At 43.1% G+C, this 19,264-nt stretch overlaps 4 protein-coding genes across 4 annotated transcripts; 2 read left to right on the forward strand and 2 right to left on the reverse strand.

Moving 5' to 3' along the window:
* Positions 1-3,634: 3,634 nt before the first annotated feature.
* On the forward strand, positions 3,635-4,878 carry LOC120419040 (ubiquitin thioesterase otubain-like). The gene is made up of 3 exons (XM_039581606.2): positions 3,635-3,893; positions 3,965-4,351; positions 4,413-4,878. Exons 1-3 carry the CDS (start codon positions 3,783-3,785, stop codon positions 4,743-4,745), a joined length of 831 nt encoding a protein of 276 aa, XP_039437540.1. The 5' UTR covers positions 3,635-3,782; the 3' UTR covers positions 4,746-4,878.
* LOC120419039 (U5 small nuclear ribonucleoprotein 40 kDa protein) lies at positions 4,810-6,470 on the reverse strand. Its single transcript, XM_039581604.2, has 2 exons — positions 6,279-6,470; positions 4,810-5,828 (listed from the first exon to the last, which is right to left on the reverse strand). Exons 1-2 carry the CDS (start codon positions 6,381-6,383, stop codon positions 4,890-4,892), a joined length of 1,044 nt encoding a protein of 347 aa, XP_039437538.1. The 5' UTR covers positions 6,384-6,470; the 3' UTR covers positions 4,810-4,889.
* A 110-nt stretch (positions 6,471-6,580) lies between these two features.
* Positions 6,581-12,965, forward strand: LOC120419044 (T-complex protein 1 subunit delta). The gene is made up of 2 exons (XM_039581610.2): positions 6,581-6,848; positions 11,240-12,965. The coding sequence occupies exons 1-2, from the start codon at positions 6,743-6,745 to the stop codon at positions 12,733-12,735; spliced, it is 1,602 nt and encodes a 533-aa protein (XP_039437544.1). The 5' UTR covers positions 6,581-6,742; the 3' UTR covers positions 12,736-12,965.
* Positions 12,966-18,381: 5,416 nt separating this feature from the next.
* LOC120419045 (rRNA-processing protein FCF1 homolog) lies at positions 18,382-19,205 on the reverse strand. The gene is made up of 2 exons (XM_039581611.2): positions 19,073-19,205; positions 18,382-19,012 (listed from the first exon to the last, which is right to left on the reverse strand). Exons 1-2 carry the CDS (start codon positions 19,073-19,075, stop codon positions 18,404-18,406), a joined length of 612 nt encoding a protein of 203 aa, XP_039437545.1. The 5' UTR covers positions 19,076-19,205; the 3' UTR covers positions 18,382-18,403.
* Positions 19,206-19,264: the final 59 nt, after the last annotated feature.

Below are 19,264 nucleotides of genomic sequence, written 5' to 3' on the forward strand. Positions count from 1 at the left end.
CCGTAATTTTATTTGAGAAAAACAAACATAACTTCTTTTGAAATCACCAACGTTTATATCACCCTGCTGGCATTGAGGGGGACGCTTTGTTATGATTCGGTTTTCTTCGCCGAATAAGGCTTTCTAGGCCCAGTGAAAAAAAATATAATTTAACTCAATAATGACGAACTTCTCGTCACAGTGTCCTGATGCAAACAATAGGTCTATTCCCGTACTGCAGAATTCTGCAATTCTGCACAAAAACGGCAGCAGAGCGTTCCCGTACTTTTCTGCAACAAAAGTAACTTTTCTCTCAGGCAGAACTTCTGCAGTGAGAGAGGTAGAAGTTGCAGCAAAACCGTTCCCGTACTTTTCTGCAAGCTCTCTCTTCTCTTTCTTGTTGAAAAGTTACTGCAATTTGGTGTGATGGATGTTGACTACACGCTTACATAAAATCTGCAAATTGGGTGAAATTAAACATTTTATTATAAGTTGTAATAATAAATGATTTTGGGGTAGTTTTTTTTATGTCTGGTTTTATTGAGACCGATTTTTATTATGTTAACGATTTCAGGCTTAGTTCATTTATGTAAATGATACAGCGATTTTTTTCAGTGTTAATATTTTTACCTGATAAAAAATTGATAACTTAAGCCATAGTATTACAGCACGGCTAATACCCCAACAAAAATTGTACTATTAACACAAATTGTTTTTAAAAACTTTTAAAATAGGAAAAATTTTTGATCTTCAATTGTTTTCGAATAAACCTTGGAATATAATAAATATATGTGTTAAATAACAGGTAAATTTAATTGGCAAATAATTGTTTATACCTTTAACGGTGCTACCAATTTGTATTCTTATATGAACCAAAAAAAATGTCATTTTGTCGAAATTAAAATTCTTAAATTCTTGAACTTTTAATTTCTACGCCATCTTGATTCATAATAAATACACATTTTTCGAAGTCAAATTTTAGGTTAGAAACTCAAATTTAGAGGATTTAGAAATTTAGACTGTTCCTATTTTATTTATATTTGAGTTTTTAAAATTTTGATTTACAGATTTTTTTGATTTTACTTGTATTTGAAATTATAATTTCTTCAAGTTTCTCCCTTATTATTTTTAACTGTAGCTTTTGAATTTGTGTTGTTATTTTATTTCGAATTTTTTTCAACCTTTTTTTTATTTTGATTTTTTTAAATTAAGATTTTTTTTAACTTTAATCATTTTGAAATATTCAGTTTTTAATCATATGTTTTTTTTAGCTTAAAGCTCAATTTATTGTTTTTTTTTTATTTTTCTGATATAATTATCTGCATTTTTAAATTTCTCAAATATCTGATTTAATGTTTATTTTAAGTTTCTTGATGTGGAAATATAAGTTTTTTTTTATATTTTTCATTGTGGATTTCTTAATTTCCAGATTGCTTTATTTATGTGTATATCCAAATTTTTAGGTTTTTAATCATTTTTTTATTTGTCAATTTTACTGCGTCACCGTTGTTCTTTCATGTGACATCCAGTCATAATTTATTTATGTTATCCTGAATAATCTTTCAAACATTCTGCTATTAAACATGTATTTATGGTCCCTTCTATATAAAACCTTTGTTTGTCTTTTTTATCATATTTATTAAATGTACCTGCCACTCTCATTTGTAAAATTGTTTACCTAATTAAAAATTTTAAGTTGTTTCTAATATATGATGTCTACCTAAGCATAATTAATTTCGAGTTACTTAATAAATAATACATCCTTGATTTTTTAAATAAAATGTTGTGCTGCATAAAACAATAATGTCCCAGTTCTAAAGGTAAACTTCTTTCAATTACTTTTTTTGTCAACATTTTTTTTAATATTTTGAAATAATTAAAAAAAAATAATACCCAGTTTGAGTAAATCCACTTAACTGTGTTCAATGTTGCAGAAAAAGTACTGGAACGCACTACCCAGGCAATTTTTTTGCCGCTTCTCTCCTTGCAGAACTTCTGCAAAAGAGAGAGATGAAGAGAGCGAGCTAAAAAGTACGGGAACGTGCTACAAAAAAGTGACTTTTGCTGGCTGCAGAATTCTGCAGAAGCTGCAGGAATTTTGCAATTCTGCAAGTACGGGAATAGACCTAATGATCGAGCTCGAGCTGTCACAGCCCTGCGAAGTATGTTGGCTGACATATCGAGCGGTCAGTCAAAAAAACCAGCTAGAAGTCGCCTGACAAAAAAATTTTGCTAGAAAGAGATAGGAAACCTGATGCAAACAATCGTCCAGCTGTAATGTTAACATACTTTGAATGTGTTGGTAAATTTCTGACTAGAAAGCCTTATGTACATGGCGCTTTGTTCATGTTGCTTTTTTTCCGTCACGAGGTTCATGTAGTCTTTTGTTTGACAGGTTGACAGGGCTATATAAACAGAGACTGCTGATGGCAGAGATTTTGTTTATGTTACTTTATTTAAAATCATGATTAAACAGAATTTACTGAAGTAACTTTTGCGCATTTTTGGTGGAGAGGTAGCGTATTAGAAGTACTTTCAGAATATGCAATAACCCAGAAAGTGTCAAAATGTACATGATGCCTTTTGAAATGTTATTTAATTTCGGAGTGATAACTGACAGAAATGTAAATTAATACAAAAAAGCATTAAAAAAGAGCTCGAGGCCCTTCAAACGAATGTGCCATTAAACTTCCGCCGGCTGGGGGTAGGAAAGTTCATTCGCTGTGCTTCGGTTTGGAATGGTATTTGAAACGACGGTTAAAAATCAGAGAAAAACATCAAGGAATTTATTCATGCCATTCATGCATGTATGTATATAGAGCGGATTCGCTAATTCGAATGGAACTGCATTCGAATGAACGAATCTGAATTCGCTAATTGGAACGACTGACAGCTGTCAAAAGCTTGAAACCACGTGTTCGGAAATTGTCGAACAATGGGGTTGAAACGTCAACATAATAATAATTGAGAAATTTTTAAATTATGAATTTAATAAGTTTAAAAAACATAAAAATCTAGATTCTAAATTTTATAAATTATCAACTATGGTCCCCTTGGAACGACCTGTCAAGTAGGAGCTTTTCTGTCAAGAAGGACCGCGAGGTTAATTTTTCAAAATTGATTTAAAAATCCATTTTAAGCTCTTTATGGTCGTACAAAGGGTCATTGTACTCAGAAAAATAAGCTTTATCGCTGTGAACAATAATATCAGCAATCTAAGCTTCATTTTAGGACCCAATTACTTGAATCTTTTATTCAAATTAATTTTTTTAAACATTTAAATTTTTTAATGTCTGTTTTTTTTAATTTGATTGAATTCTAGAATATTCTAAATTATGGAATTTTCGGTCTCTTAAATTTCTAATTAAAAAAAATCGAAAATAAATATGAAATTTCCGATGTCATAAAATTATTAATTTTTGTTGTTATTATTATTATTATTGAGTGTTTATTGCAAGAAAATCAAATGGCATTTCACTCAACTAGATTTTTTTTTTATTTTTGAATTTAATTTATAATAAAGGATTTTTAAATTAATTCGTTGGTTAACTCTATTATTTTTATTGACACCAAACATTTGCCAAACATCACCAAATCTGGCCTCCCTGCCACACACCATTTTGACAGATCGACGTCGGCGCTTTTTGATGTTTTCTGCCTGAATTTGAGCACCGCAGCCGAAGAAAAGAAAAAAGCAGCAGCCAAAGTTGAAAATCACAAGCGCTCTTGTTCGTGAAGCAGAAAAAAGTTGAGCCAAATTTTGTGTGTAATCCGCCACAGTTCCGGTGCGCGCGCCCGCCAAGATGAGCACCTCCGACAGCACTTCGGACAGCAGCAGCGCGGCCAAGCCGTCCCAGCCGGAGGAAAACCAGGACGAGCTGATTATCAAACAACAGCGCGAGATTGAGCAGGAGGTAAGGGGATGGGGGAAAGGGGTCGGAATTGGTTCGTCGGAGGTTGAACGGGGTTTGTTTCTTTGGTTTAGATTGCCTGCACGAACCCGCTGGTCAGCGAATCGCACGCCATTGCGAGCTTGAACTCGGAGTACTTGGACGATGCGATCTACATCAGCAAGCTGAAGGACTTGTCGTCGAAGTATCGCGGGATTCGGCGCACCCGGCCGGACGGGAACTGCTTCTTTCGGGCGTTCGCGTACGCCTACCTGGAGTATCTGGTGCTGAACAAGAGCGAGTTCAGCAAGTTTTACGAGTACGCGGCCAAGTCGCGGGAGCGGCTGACGGCGGCCGGATTTCCGCGCTTTACGATCGAGGACTTTTACGAGACGTTCATGGAGGTCATCAACAAGGTGAAGCCGGAGGGGGACAATACGGAGGCGGCGCTGGCCGAGCTGCACAAGCTGCTCAATGAACAGGTAGGAGGGTGGGTTTGGCGGGGGGGTTTGGAGCAGATGTTGACGGATTTTCTTTCCACAGGGACATTCGGATTACGTCGTCGTGTACCTGCGCCTGATTACGTCGCAGCACCTGCAGGAGCGAGCCGACTTCTACCAGAACTTTATCGAGGGAAACTACTCGGTCGTGGACTTTTGCCGCCAGGAGGTGGAACCGATGTACAAGGAGTCGGACCACATTCACATCATCGCAATCTGCTCGGCGCTGGAGGCCGGAGTGCGCGTGGAGTACATGGACCGGGGTGATGGGGACCAGGTGATTGCTCACGACTTTCCCGACGGCTGCAAGCCGAACGTGTTTTTGCTGTACCGTCCCGGCCATTACGACATTCTGTACCCGAACCAGGCGCAGTGAATGACGACGACGACGACGCGGGACAAAATCTGCTGCTTTTCTGACTCTTTTAAATCACACACTCTTATTCGCTAGCATGTCCTCTTATTCAATTAGAGTTAAATTCACAAATAAAGAAAGATTAGAGGCGAAATTTTGTTGTTCTTATCCGTCCAGTTCTCCCAGGTAGAGGGTCTTGTCGCTGGAACCCGAAACGATGACCGGTTCCGTTGGATGGAAGTCCACGTCGTTGACGCTGCCGTTGTGGCCCGGCAGTTTGTACATGATCCGGCGGGAGGTTGTGTCCCACACGTAGACAAAGCGGTCCGCAGATCCGGCGGAGATCCTCGAACCATCCGGTGACCACGCGCACCGTAGCAGGTTCTTCTCGAAGTTGTGCTGATGACCGGTGAGAACCTTGACGCAACGTTCCATCGGAGCGTACGGTCGGACGTCCCAAATCCGGAGCGTGTTGTCCATCGAGTTGGACAGCACGTAAGACCCGTCCGGTGAAAGTGCCAACCCCGTGATCGTGTCCGTGTGTCCTCGCAATCTGTAAATCACGTCCCGCTTGCGGATGTCCCAAATCTTGATCTCGTTATCAATCCCACCGGAAATGATCTGCTCCGCCGTGTCGTTGAAGCAAACGGCCGTCACCATGAATTCGCTGTCGAACGTGTGAATCACGTGCTTCTTCCTGGCGTCCCAAACCTTAATCGTGGAATCGTCCGACCCGGAGCAGATCAGCGTAGGTCCCCGGCGCGCACCCTGGCAGCTGTTGACAAAGTTCGCGTGGCCCTTCATCTTCCGGATCCTCGTACACGTCGGAACGTCCCACACGGCCACCATCTTGTCCGTGCTGCAAGTGTACAGATTTCCGCCGTCCGGTGAAAAGTGCACCTCCATCACGGCCCCCGTGTGGCCATTCATCATTCCGACGTTGTCACACTGCTCACCGTACACGTTCCACAGGTAAATCTGCCGGTCGAATCCCGTCGAAACCAGATGCTGACCCTCCGGATGGAACTCGGTGGAAAAGATCTCCCCGCCGTGACCCTCCAGCAGCATAATCGGCGCAAACAGGGACGACGTGCGGTCCACATTCTGAAACGGATTACATTAGATTTGGCGTTGGACTACGTTTTTTAAAGAAAAAAATTGACAGCGCTTCGTCCAGGGCTGGGCTGTAGGTTAGTCGTCGACTAACAAGTTCTTTAACAAAAAGGTCGCCCTCCTTAAACAATTTGGCGCCCTCAGCAGGGCCCAAGAGAAACTTTGCATTTTGCAAATTTGCCAAGTTGCCGATTTGTGCTGCGCCTCCTTGAAAAAGATGAAGCGCCCCCTCAGGTAGCCCCAGGGCGCCCAAAATGCCATTTTTGCAAATTAAAAAAAAGGGCCTAAGGAGAATCTTCGCCGCATTTTCCAATTTTGAAAATCCAAAATTAGGATAGGTCCTATAAACATATGAAAGACAGTGATTGGGAAGTTTTCAGCAAATACTTTCATTTTTGCAGAAAACTACAAACGTAGTCCCACGTTAAAAGTTTTGTTTACATGCTGCTCCATGAGTTGCTTGTCCTTGGCCGTGTAGCTCATCAGATCGGTGCGCGTCTTCTTGCTCTGGGGAACCGCGACGAGCTTCTGGGCCGCCGGAATCATCGCGCTGGAACCACTTTTTAACTCGAAATTACTGATTTTTTTCCTCGCGAGCAAACGTTGCTCTGCCGCTGCGCTACCAAACAACTTGAACTGTCAAAACTTCCCTCACTCACACGACTCACACCTTAGCAAAACATCTGTCAACCGCAGAAGAAAAGTGTTGCTGGCATCACTGCCAAACGCGAAAGAAAAAACGGGACCCCATCATCTTCGCCTTCTTCGATCACCGACCATCAGCGAAAACAGCGTGTTTGCGGCGAGTCAAGTTCTCGGTCTGCAGGAAAAAATCGTAAAATCTCGGGCATTCCGTCGTCGTTTCGTTCCGGTTCCACGCGAAAAGTGCACTTTACCCAGCCAGGATGGTCGTGAAGCCAGCGGCACGCGGTGCCAAGCCCGTCGGACAGGCCTACAAGGACAAGAGCAAACCGGCTGACATCCGCCAGAGCAACATCAACGCGGCCAAGGGTGAGTGTGGGCGGGGACATGGTTCCTATCGAGTAATTTCGCTGGGGACCGGTGCGGGAGGTGGGTTAAACTGGCCGATTTGGAGATTGCTGGTTAAAAATTGTGATTCTTGCAGATTTCTAGTGGAAAACATTAAATTTACAGTTTTGAAAAAGGTAGCGAAAAGTCATGTTTTCTCGAAGATTCTTGCAGTTTCCACTGAATCTTTTCGAGAAAAATAATTTAATCCAACAAATTAAGTGATTTTATTGCAAATTTCATTGGATTGCAGCATTTGTACAATGAAAAATAGTTTTTAATTTTATTCAGTTTATTCTAACCTCAACGATGAGTCAGATGATACTTTTTGCTTGTCGGCCTACTGAGCACACAGTGGGACCAAACAGCTTTATAAAGTGGTCAAAATCAAAGGACAATTATTTTTTTTAATCAAGAAGTTTTGCCATCTTGTTTGAACTGAACAAGATAATTTTTATATGAGTTAACTGAATCAACTACCTGATTTATCCTCACTTGGAATTAAAATATATTGCATACATACCAATCAGCATAGCGCACCAGGTACGCGTGCTGTAGCAAGAAGACGCTTCCATCTTTCTCGGTCTTGTGCTGCTACTCTCCAATTTCCCAGGTTACAGATCTTCCGGATATCACCATTCACTTGATCTCCCCACCGTGCGCGCGGTTTCCCTGCTCTTCTGCCTGTTCCGCCAGCTGGTTCAGCGCGGTCAAAAAGCAGTCTGACAGGCTGGCTCTCGTCCATTCGGGCGACATGGCCGGCCCACCTGAGCCTCCCGATCTTCGCCTGGGTGGCGATGGTCGGTTCTTCAAGAAGCGCGTGCAGTTCGTGGTTCATGCGTCTACGCCACACTCCGTCAGACACCTGCACTCCACCGTAGATCGTTCGTAGCACCTTCCGTTCGAAAACTCCAAGGGCACGTTCGTCCTCCTGCCGCATCGTCCAGGTCTCGTGGCCATAGAGGACTACCGGTCTAATCAGTGTTTTGTACATCGTCAGCTTCGTGCGGCGTTGCACCCGATCCGAAGTGAGGGTCTTCCGTAATCCGAAGTACGCACGATTCCCAGCAAAAATACGAGTCCGGATCTCTTTGCTGGTGTCGTTGTCGGCGGTTACCAGCGATCCCAAGTACACGAACTCGCTCACCTCCTCCAACTCATCATCATCCACAGCTAGAGGGGTGAGACTTGGGGGGCCGACGTCCCTCGAGCCCCTTCCTCTCATGTATTTTGTTTTCGTCGTATTCATGCCAAGTCCTACACGTCTTGCTTGTACCTTCAGTCGGGTGTAGACATCTTTCACCGTCTCCAGGTTTCTTGCTACAATGTCGATGTCATCGGCAAAAGCAAGCAGCTGGTAGGACTTGTTCATGATCGTGCCACTCGTTTCGATGCCCGCCCTTCGAATAATGCCCTCAAGGACGATGTTGAACAGCGCACAGGATAAGCCATCACCTTGCCGCAGCCCTCGGCGTGATCCAAAGGGTTCCGCTAAATCCCCCGAAACACGCACGTGACACATCACACCATCCAAGGTAGCCTTGATCAGCCGAATCAGTTTATCCGGGAATCCGTTCTCGTGCATAATCTGCCATAGCTGCTCGCGGTCGACTGTATCATAGGCTGCCTTGAAGTCGATGAAGATGTGATGTGTGGGCACGTTGTACTCACGACATTTCTCGAGGATCTGTCGAAGACAAAATATTTGGTCCGTGGTGGCGCGCGCGCCAGTGAAGCCCGCTTGGTAGGGCCCCACGAACCTCCTTGCATGGGGTGACAGCTGACGGCAGAGGATCTGAGAGAGGATTTTGTAGGCCGCGTTGATAAGCGTGATGCCGCGGTAGTTGCCGCATTCCAACTTATCGCCCTTTTTGTAGATGGGGCACACGACACCATCCATCCATTCCTCCGGTAGCTTCTCCTCCTCCCAGATCTTGGAGATCACACAGTGAAGCGCCCTAGCCAGTTTCTCTCCTCCATATTTGAAGAGCTCACCGGGTAACCGATCCTTGCCGGCAGCTCTGTTGTTCTTCAGCTTCCTGATCTCCCTCTTCACCGTCTCCAGATCAGGTGCTGGGAACTGTTCATCAGCTGCGGGTGCTCCAAGGTTGACTCCATCGCCGTCTCCGTTCGCTTCATCGCCGTTGAGGTGCTCGTTGAAGTACTGCTTCCACCTGTTCAACACCTCGCTTTTGTTCACGATCAAGTTTCCCTCGTTGTCCCTGCATACATCGGCTCGCGGCACGAAGCCTTTGCGGGACCGGTTCACCTTCTCGTAGAACTTCCGCGACTCGTTAGCTCGGAATAGCTGCTCCATTTCTGCGCAATCCCGGTCTTCCTGCTGGCGCTTCTTGAGCTTGAAGACCGCGACCTGCCGATTCCGAGCCTGCCTGTATCGTTCCACGTTCCCTCTCGTCGCCTTGTGCAGCTTCCTGTCGTAAGCTGCCTTCTTCTCGGCGGTAATCCGTTGGCACTCGTCGTCGTACCAATCGTTTCGGCTGACTCGGATCGCACTACCCAGTGTGGCTTCCGCTGCACTGCCGATGGCTGAGCGTATGCGACTCCAACCATCTTCGAGCGAGGCTGCGCCAAGTTCCTCCTCACCTGGCAGATTCGCTTCCAGCTGCTGCGCGTAACTGTGGGCCACATCTCCGCTCTGCAGACATGCGGTATTGAACGGAGGGGCCCGCCGGCTTCGGCGTTGGTTGAACACCGTCGACAGCTTTGAGCGCATGTCAACTCCAACTAGGTAGTGGTCCGAGTCAATATTCGCACCGCGAAAGGTGCGCACGTGCGTTACGTCCGAGAAGAATCGGCCGTCGATCAGGACGTGGTCGATTTGCGTTTTCGTCCGTTGGTCAGGTGATGTCCAGGTGGCTTTGTGGATGTCCTTGCGAGGAAAGTAGGTGCTCCTGACCACCATTCCCCGGGAGGCTGCAAAGTCGATGCAGCGTTGGCCGTTGTCATTCGTGACCGAGTGCAGGCTTTCTGGGCCTATAGTCGGCCGAAACATTTCCTCCCTTCCGAACCGAGCGTTCATGTCCCCAATGATGACTTTCACATCCTGCCGCGGACAGCCGTCGTACACCTCCTCCAGCGTCGCGTAGAATGCTTCCTTTTCATCATCGGACTTTTCCTCGTGGGGGCAGTGCACGTTGATGATGCTATAGTTGAAGAAACGGCCTCTTATCCTCAACTTGCACATCCGCTCGCTGATCGCCGTGAAGCCGAACACGCGATCCTGCATCTTGCCCCGCACAATAAAGCCGGTACCCAGCTTCTTGTCCTTGCCGCCGCTCAGAAAAAAACGGGAATCGGTCTGCCGACCTGGCCAGTCGAGCACCTGCTCCTCCTCCAAGCACACCTCCTGCAGTGCCACAACATCGAAGTTGCGAGGTTGCAACTCTTTCGCCAAAGCGAATTCGAAACCCAGAAAGTTTAGGGACCTGCAGTTCCAAGAACCGAGTCGCCAATCGGTGATCTGCTTTTTAATGGGCTTCTGCCGTTTGTTCCGGATCTCCAATCTTCTTGCCATTCGCGATCCTCCCTTTTCGGTAGGCAGCCTTATCAGGGCCGCGCTACCTAGTCTCGGGGCGACGAGTTCGCCTAAGAGCTACCGAAACTTAGCTCCGGTTTTCTCTCGCTACCGTAACGGGGGCTTTTGTCTCGAAGCCTAACGGTCTTCATACCCGGAAGCGAACGTAGCAGCAATACATAAATTTGCTGCTTTGGAGTTGCGTGCTTTTGCGCTACCGAAACCACTTTTAAAATTTTCAACAATTTCAAAAACTTTTGCGACTTTTTTTTTCCAGAAAATTTTGCACTTTCGACACACCGCGATCGACCCTTAATGGTGTGCGTGTCGTCACCCGTAGCGAAACACTAGCAGAGGCCACGAACGATCACTTGTTTTGCTTCCTTTGTTTCTTCCCACGATGCCGCCGCTGTGCAGCAGAATGATCTTCACTTTTTCTGCTAATCCACCGGCCGCAGGGGGAATCTAATACACTGCACTGATTCCCGGCACACTCTCGAGTCGAGAACAGAACACTGATGAAGTCACTTGCTTCGCTGCTATATATTGATGATTTATAATAAGCACTTTGTTTGATTCCTATACAAATATGGTTAGTAGAAACAATCGATTGGATTTTATAAAAAAAAGTGATTTGCCTAATCTGCATGCTTTTGAATCTCAAAACTGTGAAATTGGAAGAATTCAGTTATTAATAAAAATAAATAAAACATCATTTTGAATTTGTTTTGATCAGTTTTATTCAATAACTAGTAGAAATTTAATATTTAGAAGAAAATTACATGCAGTTTAGAGGGATATTACTAAACCTTTCTTCACAATTCTTTTCCTATTTCAGCCGTTTCCGATGCGATCCGCACGAGTCTGGGACCGCGCGGCATGGACAAAATGATCCAGGCCGGCAACGGTGAGGTCACGATCACCAACGACGGAGCCACCATCCTGAAGCAGATGAACGTGATCCACCCGGCGGCCAAGATGCTGGTCGAGCTGAGCCGTGCCCAGGACGTGGAGGCCGGAGACGGCACCACGTCGGTGGTGGTCGTGGCCGGAGCTCTGCTGGAGGCGGCCGAGAAGCTGCTCCAGATGGGAATCCACCCAACGGCGATTTCCGACGCGTTCCAGCGCTGCTCGGCCAAGGCCGTGGAGATTTTGAACGACATGTCGCAGCCGATCGAGCTGACCGATCGCGAAACGTTGATCAAGAGCGCGTCGACGTCGCTGAACTCGAAGGTCGTGTCGCAGCACAGCAGCCAGCTGGCCCCGATCGCCGTGGATGCCGTGCTGAAGGTCACCGAAGCCGGACTCGAGGCCGGTTGTGATCTGAAGAACATCAAAACCATCCGCAGCCTGGGAGGAACCATCGAGGACACCGAACTGATCGATGGGCTCGTGTTTACGCAGCGCTCGAGCGGAGTCAACGGACCGAAGCGGCTGGAGAAGGCCAAGATCGGTCTGATTCAGTTCTGCATCTCGGCGCCCAAAACCGACATGGACCACAGTGTCATCGTGTCGGATTACGCCGCGATGGATCGTGTCCTGAAGGAGGAACGCGCCTACATCCTGAACATTGTGAAGCAGATCAAAAAGTCCGGCTGCAACGTGCTACTGGTCCAGAAGTCGATCCTGCGTGATGCCGTGTCCGACCTGGCCATGCACTTCCTGGACAAGATCAAGGTGATGGTCGTGAAGGACATCGAGCGTGAAGACATCGAGTTTGTGTGCAAAACGCTCAACTGTCGTCCGATTGCCTCGCTGGACCACTTCTTGCCGGAACATTTGGTCAGCGCCGACCTCGTTGAGGAAGTCGCCAGCGGAAGCACCAAGTTCGTCAAGGTCACCGGCATCCAGAACCAGGGCAAAACCGTTTCAATCGTTGTTCGTGGATCGAACAAACTGGTCCTAGAGGAAGCTGACCGTTCGCTGCATGACGCGCTGTGCGTGGTCCGTTGCCTGGTCAAGAAGCGTGCCCAGATCGCTGGAGGTGGCGCTCCGGAAATCGAAATGGCCCTCGCCCTGGCCGCCCACGCGCAAACCCTCGAGGGAGTCGATGCGTACTGTTTCCGTGCGTACGCGAATGCGCTCGAAGTTATTCCGTCGACGTTGGCCGAAAACGCCGGGTTGAACCCGATTGCCACCGTCACGGAACTGCGCAACCGTCACGCCCAGGGTGAGAAGAATGCCGGAATCAACGTGCGCAAGGGCGCCATCACGGACATTCTGGCGGAGAACGTGGTGCAGCCGCTGCTCGTTTCGACCTCGTCGATTACGCTGGCCACCGAAACGGTGCGGTCGATTCTGAAGATTGACGACATTGTCAATACCATGCAGTAAATTAAAAAAAGTGGTGAAATTTAACTTTACTAACTTAACCCAGCTGCTTTCTTCAGAACTCACTCTTATTTTTAGAAAGCTCGTTGCCCCCTTGATTCATGTTCATTTCACACCAAAAGCGAGAAAAAAAGCTGTTTTTGCTTCCTTTGCGTCATATTGCACGATATCACTTAAGTGTGTACTAACGCCCTAACATTTCTTCAATAAAATTACACATACACATTAAAAAATCATTTTTTACTGTCCGAAATCATTTTTTAGTATCGGTGATTACTCGAATTTCAAGAAAGTTCCCTTCAACAACAAAAAAAAATATGCAGAAATTGAAACTATAAGTCACAATTTAAAATTTGAATAAAAATTTTAAAATGCATTTTACACCAGTTCACTGCCTTTCTACGCATAATTGTCCCATGTTCAAAAAAGGGCAACTGAGAAAAAAGCGATTGAAATTTTTCGATCGATTTTTGTGTTTCTACGCATAATTGTCCCGTGGGTCTCTATTCGCCCTATACGGCTGTTATACGCATAATTGTCCCATGTCATTTTTGGACGATTTTGACTTTTTGACATTTTTATGTTTAGTTTGTCGTATACTTTAAGAAAAACACATAAAATCTGGTATTTACTCTTTTTTGTGATCCTCTTACTAAACAACAGGTAAACACGACATAATGCTTCATAAAACTATGAGCATCGAGCATCGGGCGAGAGTGGACGTCTAAGCATCGTTCAGTCTCGAGTCGTAGTGATTTTTAAACTTTTGTTCGGTTTTATTTCGTTTTTTTTTTTTGTGTTGAAGTGTGTTGTGAAGAAAGGGGATATTTAAACGCCTTTCAAGTGCTATATTCTCGTGAATTTTTCGTTTTCTGGCAAGAAATCACGAAATCGTTATTCAAAACAGCCACGGTGGTGCTGCGGCCGCGACCGAATTCCTGGCCGTTTGCTGGAGGCTCAGTTGAAACAGATGGTCTGTGAAGGAGGTCGGATTGTTTATTAAGGAAGAGACAGTGCATTACAGTGGTCATAGTGGAAACTCAGCTGTGAAATCTTGTAATTTTGTGAAAACCACGCGATTATTCAAGATGGCGGGCGCGAACAGCGTCATGAGAAAAAAAAAGAGAGACAGAGTGGTTAATAAGAGAAGAAGAGCGGGAGAGCTCTGCAAATCGTTGAGGGTTTGCTTTGGACGAGAAGATCAGGAGAGAGTGGTTAATAAGAGAAGGAGAGCGGGAGTGTTCTGAAAATCGTTGAGGGTTTGCTTTGGGAGAGAAGAGCCGGAGACCACAAGAGAAAGAGCCGTTTGAGTTTTGTTGGAAAGGAAGTCTAGAGAGCGTTTTACTACGCAGAGCTTGTTTTCTGAGAAGTGCCGGAGAGTAGTAGTGAGGAAACGAAGAGCGTAAAAAGGAACGAAGAGAGAAAAGCGCCCCCGGAATGGCGACTGTTCGAGGTGTGCTGCTGTATGAAGTGTCAAGTGGGTGAAAGTGTGTGTGGCAGTGATTGTCACAGACAAGTGGAAATAATATTCATCAACTTAAACAAAAAATTCAATCACAATGAATCAAAGGAAATTCTTGGCGAAAGGGGGGAGTGAAATTCGAAAAGTGCTAAAACTTAAAATTGTCGCTCCTGAGAATCTGATCAGAATGCTGGTTGAAGAGTCTTCAAATTAATCGCTTTAGTGATCAAAGCCAACAACCATCGACGCCATAGGATCCTGTGAATTTGGTGAGCTCGTTTTATGTTGTGTGTGTATGTATGTATGTGTGTGTGTGTGTGTGTGTGTGTGTGTGTGTGTGTGTGTGTGTGTGTGTGTGTGTGTGTGTGTGTGTGTGTGTGTGTGTGTGTGTGTGTGTGTGTGTGTGTGTGTGTGTGTGTGTGTGTGTGTGTGTGTGTGTGTGTGTGTGTGTGTGTGTGTGTGTGTGTGTGTGTGTGTGTGTGTGTGTGTGTGTGTGTGTGTGTGTGTGTGTGTGGGTGTGTAATTGGGTGAATGCAGTAAACCACAAACTTGTTACTTCTTAGGCAAAAATTTCAGGATTAAGTAGATGAGAATCGTAATCGCTAACATTTAGGATAGACCATTAGCGCGCGTTTTTGATTTTTTTTTATTCGATTGTTGGTAGCGGGACCTCGCGGTTATTCTGCAACGTGTTTTTCGGAGCCTTTTATTTGATATTTTATTTTTCATAAGTCCTTCTTTTATCATCGTTGATTGGAAGGCACGCCGCCGGTTTAGTTCGTTTAAGTTATTGCTTTAATTTCATTACAATCGGTTACGTGGTGTACTGTTTTCTTTTCATTTATATTCGTTGATCGTAATAATATATTCCAAACTGGCAGTTTTAGTATCAACTCATCAAACTATCGATTTTATTTATACTCTTCAGCGTCTTTTATTTACTATTTTTGAAATTTGCTCGCGTTATATAAATTGTACAAACAGTAAAATATACTGATAAGTCCAGCCCATAGCACTACTGCTCGGTTGGCACGCGTTCGATTAAAAAACTTTTTAAATAATCAATTATTTATCTTTCCGCAGCCGGCTGCCTAAGATTTAAAATTTTCAACCGATAAACAAAATGCTCATGGTCACATCACTGCCACTCGTGAATCCTGACCTCATACCCATCTACTAACCCCCTCAAAACTCATGTGATACTTTGTCGGAGAAGCAGTCGATTGGGCGGTCTCTATCACTCAAGTATCGGACTAACATTCCCATCCACTTCCCCGTGACTCTACCACTGGTCGTGGCCGGCGCCGGTATTGATCAGCATGATAGGGGCCTTTGAGAAGTTGCGAAGCGAGGAAAGATAGCACCCACTCATCTTCCACGGCTCGTGGATGTAACTTCTGGAGGTCCTGGTCAATAACGGAGTAGCAACTGCGGGTGGGCACCTATGCTTATGCTTATGCTTATGCTTATGATTCCGTATGAGAAAATACTTGGTGGGACAACTATGCGTAGAAGTTTAACGATGGGACAAACAGACTTGATGTTGTTTTCAATGAGTTTCCGAACAAAGTACCAGATTTTATGTGTTTTTCTTAAAGTATACGACAAACTAAACATAAAAATGACGAAAAGTCAAAATCGTCCAAAAATGACATGGGACAATTATGCGTATAACAACCGTATAGGGCGAATAGGGACCCACGTGACAATTATGCGTAGAAACACAAAAATCGATCGAAAAATTTCAATCGCGTTTTTCTCAGTTGCCCTTTTTTGAACATGGGACAATTATGCGTAGAACGGCAGTGAACTGGTGTAAAATGCATTTTAAAATTTTTATTCAAATTTTAAATTGTGACTTATTGTTTCAATTTTTACCTGTTGTTTAGTAAGAGGATCACAAAAAAGAGTGATAAACTGCTAACTGGGGCGATTAGGGACACATAGGGCGAATAGGAACCCACGGGACAATTATGCGTAGAAACGCAGAAATCGATCGAAAAATTTCAATCGCGTTTTTCTCAGTTGCACTTTTTCGAACATGGGACAATTATGCGTAGAACGGCAGTTCAATTGTTTTGCAATCTTTACATTTTTAAATATCTAAATTGTGACATTTTTTTCCATAGAAATTTCACAAAGATGCAAAATATTTTTGATCGAGCCCAAACATGCTAAATATGATTTTTAACGCAGGAAAATGCATTTCAAATAATTTTCAGTTCAAAAGACTTAAAATTTTATTGTCTTTTCAGTAAAGTTTTGCACGTCATTTTGCCCCTTAATTATTTTTAAACTCACAACTATATTTTTCACAGATTCATAAAATTCATGTTTGGTATCGAGGCTCGATCACGATAACGATAGTTTAAACGTTATCGTTGGGACGATGCTATAGAAAGTTTCAAAATATAAATACTTATAAAATTTAACAAAATACCTTATTTTTCGAAAGTACTCAAATTTTCATAATTCGCAATATGGGTTTCATCAAACGAAGCGAAATTTTCACCTTATAAAAGTTTTTTCTTGTAAAATCCTAAATTTTCTCAAAATATCGTATTTTTTGTATTTGAAAAATTTGATACTTTAAAAATATGTGATATTTTGTAAAAATTTTATTCATTCGCAAAATACTTTTTTAATAATTATTAAAATTTTAGTATTTTTGAAAAATATCGTATTTCATGAAAAGATGAAAATTTTACAAAAGAAAACTCTAAAAAAGTGAAAATTTTGCTTTGTTTGATACCCATATTGCAAATAATAAAATTTGGAGTATTTTAGCAAATTACAAAATTTTGTAAAAATTTTAGTATTGTCAAAAAGACATAATTTTGTGAAATGTGTTTAGTATTTTACAGAAAAAAATCTATTAAAAGTGAAAATGCATACAATGCACTTCGTTTGATATTCATATAGCAACATATGAAAATTTTATATTTTTTTTACTACTATACATTTATTTGTGATTAACTTTGAAACATACATTGTTCGTAAAAGCATTGGAAATATTATATGATATGCTCGATTAAGTCAATCATAGATAGATTAAAAAATGAGTTACCGTCCGTTATCGTCGAAAATTTGATATTGAATTTATAAATTATCTAACTTACAAATATCTGAAGAAACGATTTTTTATATCTTAAATTTTATGAGTTTTTTTTATTTAAAAAAAAAACAAATCTGAAATTATTACTGTCCTATACCTTCTATTTGTCAATTTCAGACTTTAATGATACTATCGAGAAAACTCGATTCCATGTTGAAAAAAAAACGAGTTCGATTGAGTGCTGTATACTTACAAAATCGTGGAAATACTATTTTTGACAAGCGTTAATCTTTTTCCGATCTGTGATTTAAACTTTCAAAAACTGTCACAAACTGTCTAAAAATGGTCCAAGGAATGGAAAAAAATTCTCGCAGTAAAAACATCGGAAAATATTTCAGTCAAGACCAAACATGCTATAAAGAAGATTATCAGCACAGAAAAAAGCATTTCAAATTGTTTTCAGTTGATTGAACTTCAATGTATGAGTTCTAAGTATGAAGTTCTTTGAAAAAATATTATGTTTGCCTCGTGATTTTTCGAATATTCTGCTTTTTGTTATTCGGCTTATGAAATTATATAAATTAAAATGACATACAAATTTTGTTTTTTTATTGCTCAAAATTAAGTAAACCAGAGGGAAAAGCTAGGGGAAAAGTCGGGAAAATATTTTTATAATTATCTGGCAAAAGAATTTAAAACCTCAGATAATTTGAAATTCAATGATAAAAAATACAGTTATGACAGAACTTTAAAAAAAAATCGAGGGATTTGAAAAAAATAAATACAGCTCGTACTCCCAAAGTCCATACCAAATTTCAATCTAGAAAATAGAAACACGAAATTTTATTTATTTGAAAATTCTTCTCATCTAAAACATGACTCCAAAAATTGCTCCAAATTGCTGTATATTATAAATATGTGAGATTTTCTGTAATCTTTGATGGCGGCAAAAATTTAGATTAATTTTTACCGCGAATGAACTCATATATCCCACTGTCCAGAAAAAATTAACTGCAAAACCGCACAGGACATAGCGCGCTTCGACTATTTAAAACGTTCAAGAATAGCAAAAAAGATTCAATTTCTTTTCAAAACAGATTGAAAATTTCTTTCCATTATTTTAAAACAGGCATTTTAATACCAAAAAATAAGCTTTATTTCTTCGCCATCGGCTCGAACGCGTCCGGCATCCGCTCGATCACGTACCGATTCAGCGCCACGTTCATGATCGGCACGCCGGGAATCTTCCGAATGCGCCGCTTCAGGTCCTTATCGTTGGTGGCCACAATGTAGCACTTGTGCTGAGTCACTCGCTGCACCAGACAGTCATCGGCGTAGATTCCCCGGTGGAGGCACTTGATCCGCTCGAAGCGCGAGTCTTTTATGATCCGGAGCGCCAGCTTGTACTTGGGACCGAGCTTTTCCAGCTCGCCGACCACGCAATCCGTGACGTACGGGATGCACTTGGCGTAGAGGCAGTCCATCATGGTTTTGACCACGTCCAGTTTGTTTTTCACGCTAAAGTTGATGAAATTGGTGTCGACGAGGATGTGGTAGGGCGGCCCGAGCTGGGTGTTGTACTGGAAGAACATGGCCGAGCTGGTTTGGGTCTTTTCCATCAGGTTGGGCTCGTCGGAGGGTTTGGGCTTCTTTTTGGACGGGGTGCGATCCGTGGGTTTGAGCCGGGAGTCCGTTGTTTTGATCATCCGCTTGAGCTGGGCGGATCGCTGCGTTTGCAGGCGCTTCAGCTGGACCTTTTTGCCCTGGAATGGTGGGAGGAACAGTGAGTTACATTTTGTGAATATTTAAAGATTAAAAATTACCATTTTGATGTAAACTTTTGAAGAATTTCTCGAAAATTTAAATTAATTTTGAACCACTTTCAGCACATGTGCACGATTGTTGTTGTTTACCGACGCATTTGACGTTTCCCACGAACCTATGTGGCGACTTTAGTGGTCTACACTGTAAAATGAAAATCCCTTCGTTCGCGTTCGCTCGGTTGTTTATAAAAC

Source organism: Culex pipiens, chromosome 2 (assembly GCF_016801865.2).
Source record: "Culex pipiens pallens isolate TS chromosome 2, TS_CPP_V2, whole genome shotgun sequence".
Classification (NCBI taxonomy): Eukaryota; Metazoa; Arthropoda; class Insecta; order Diptera; family Culicidae; genus Culex; species Culex pipiens.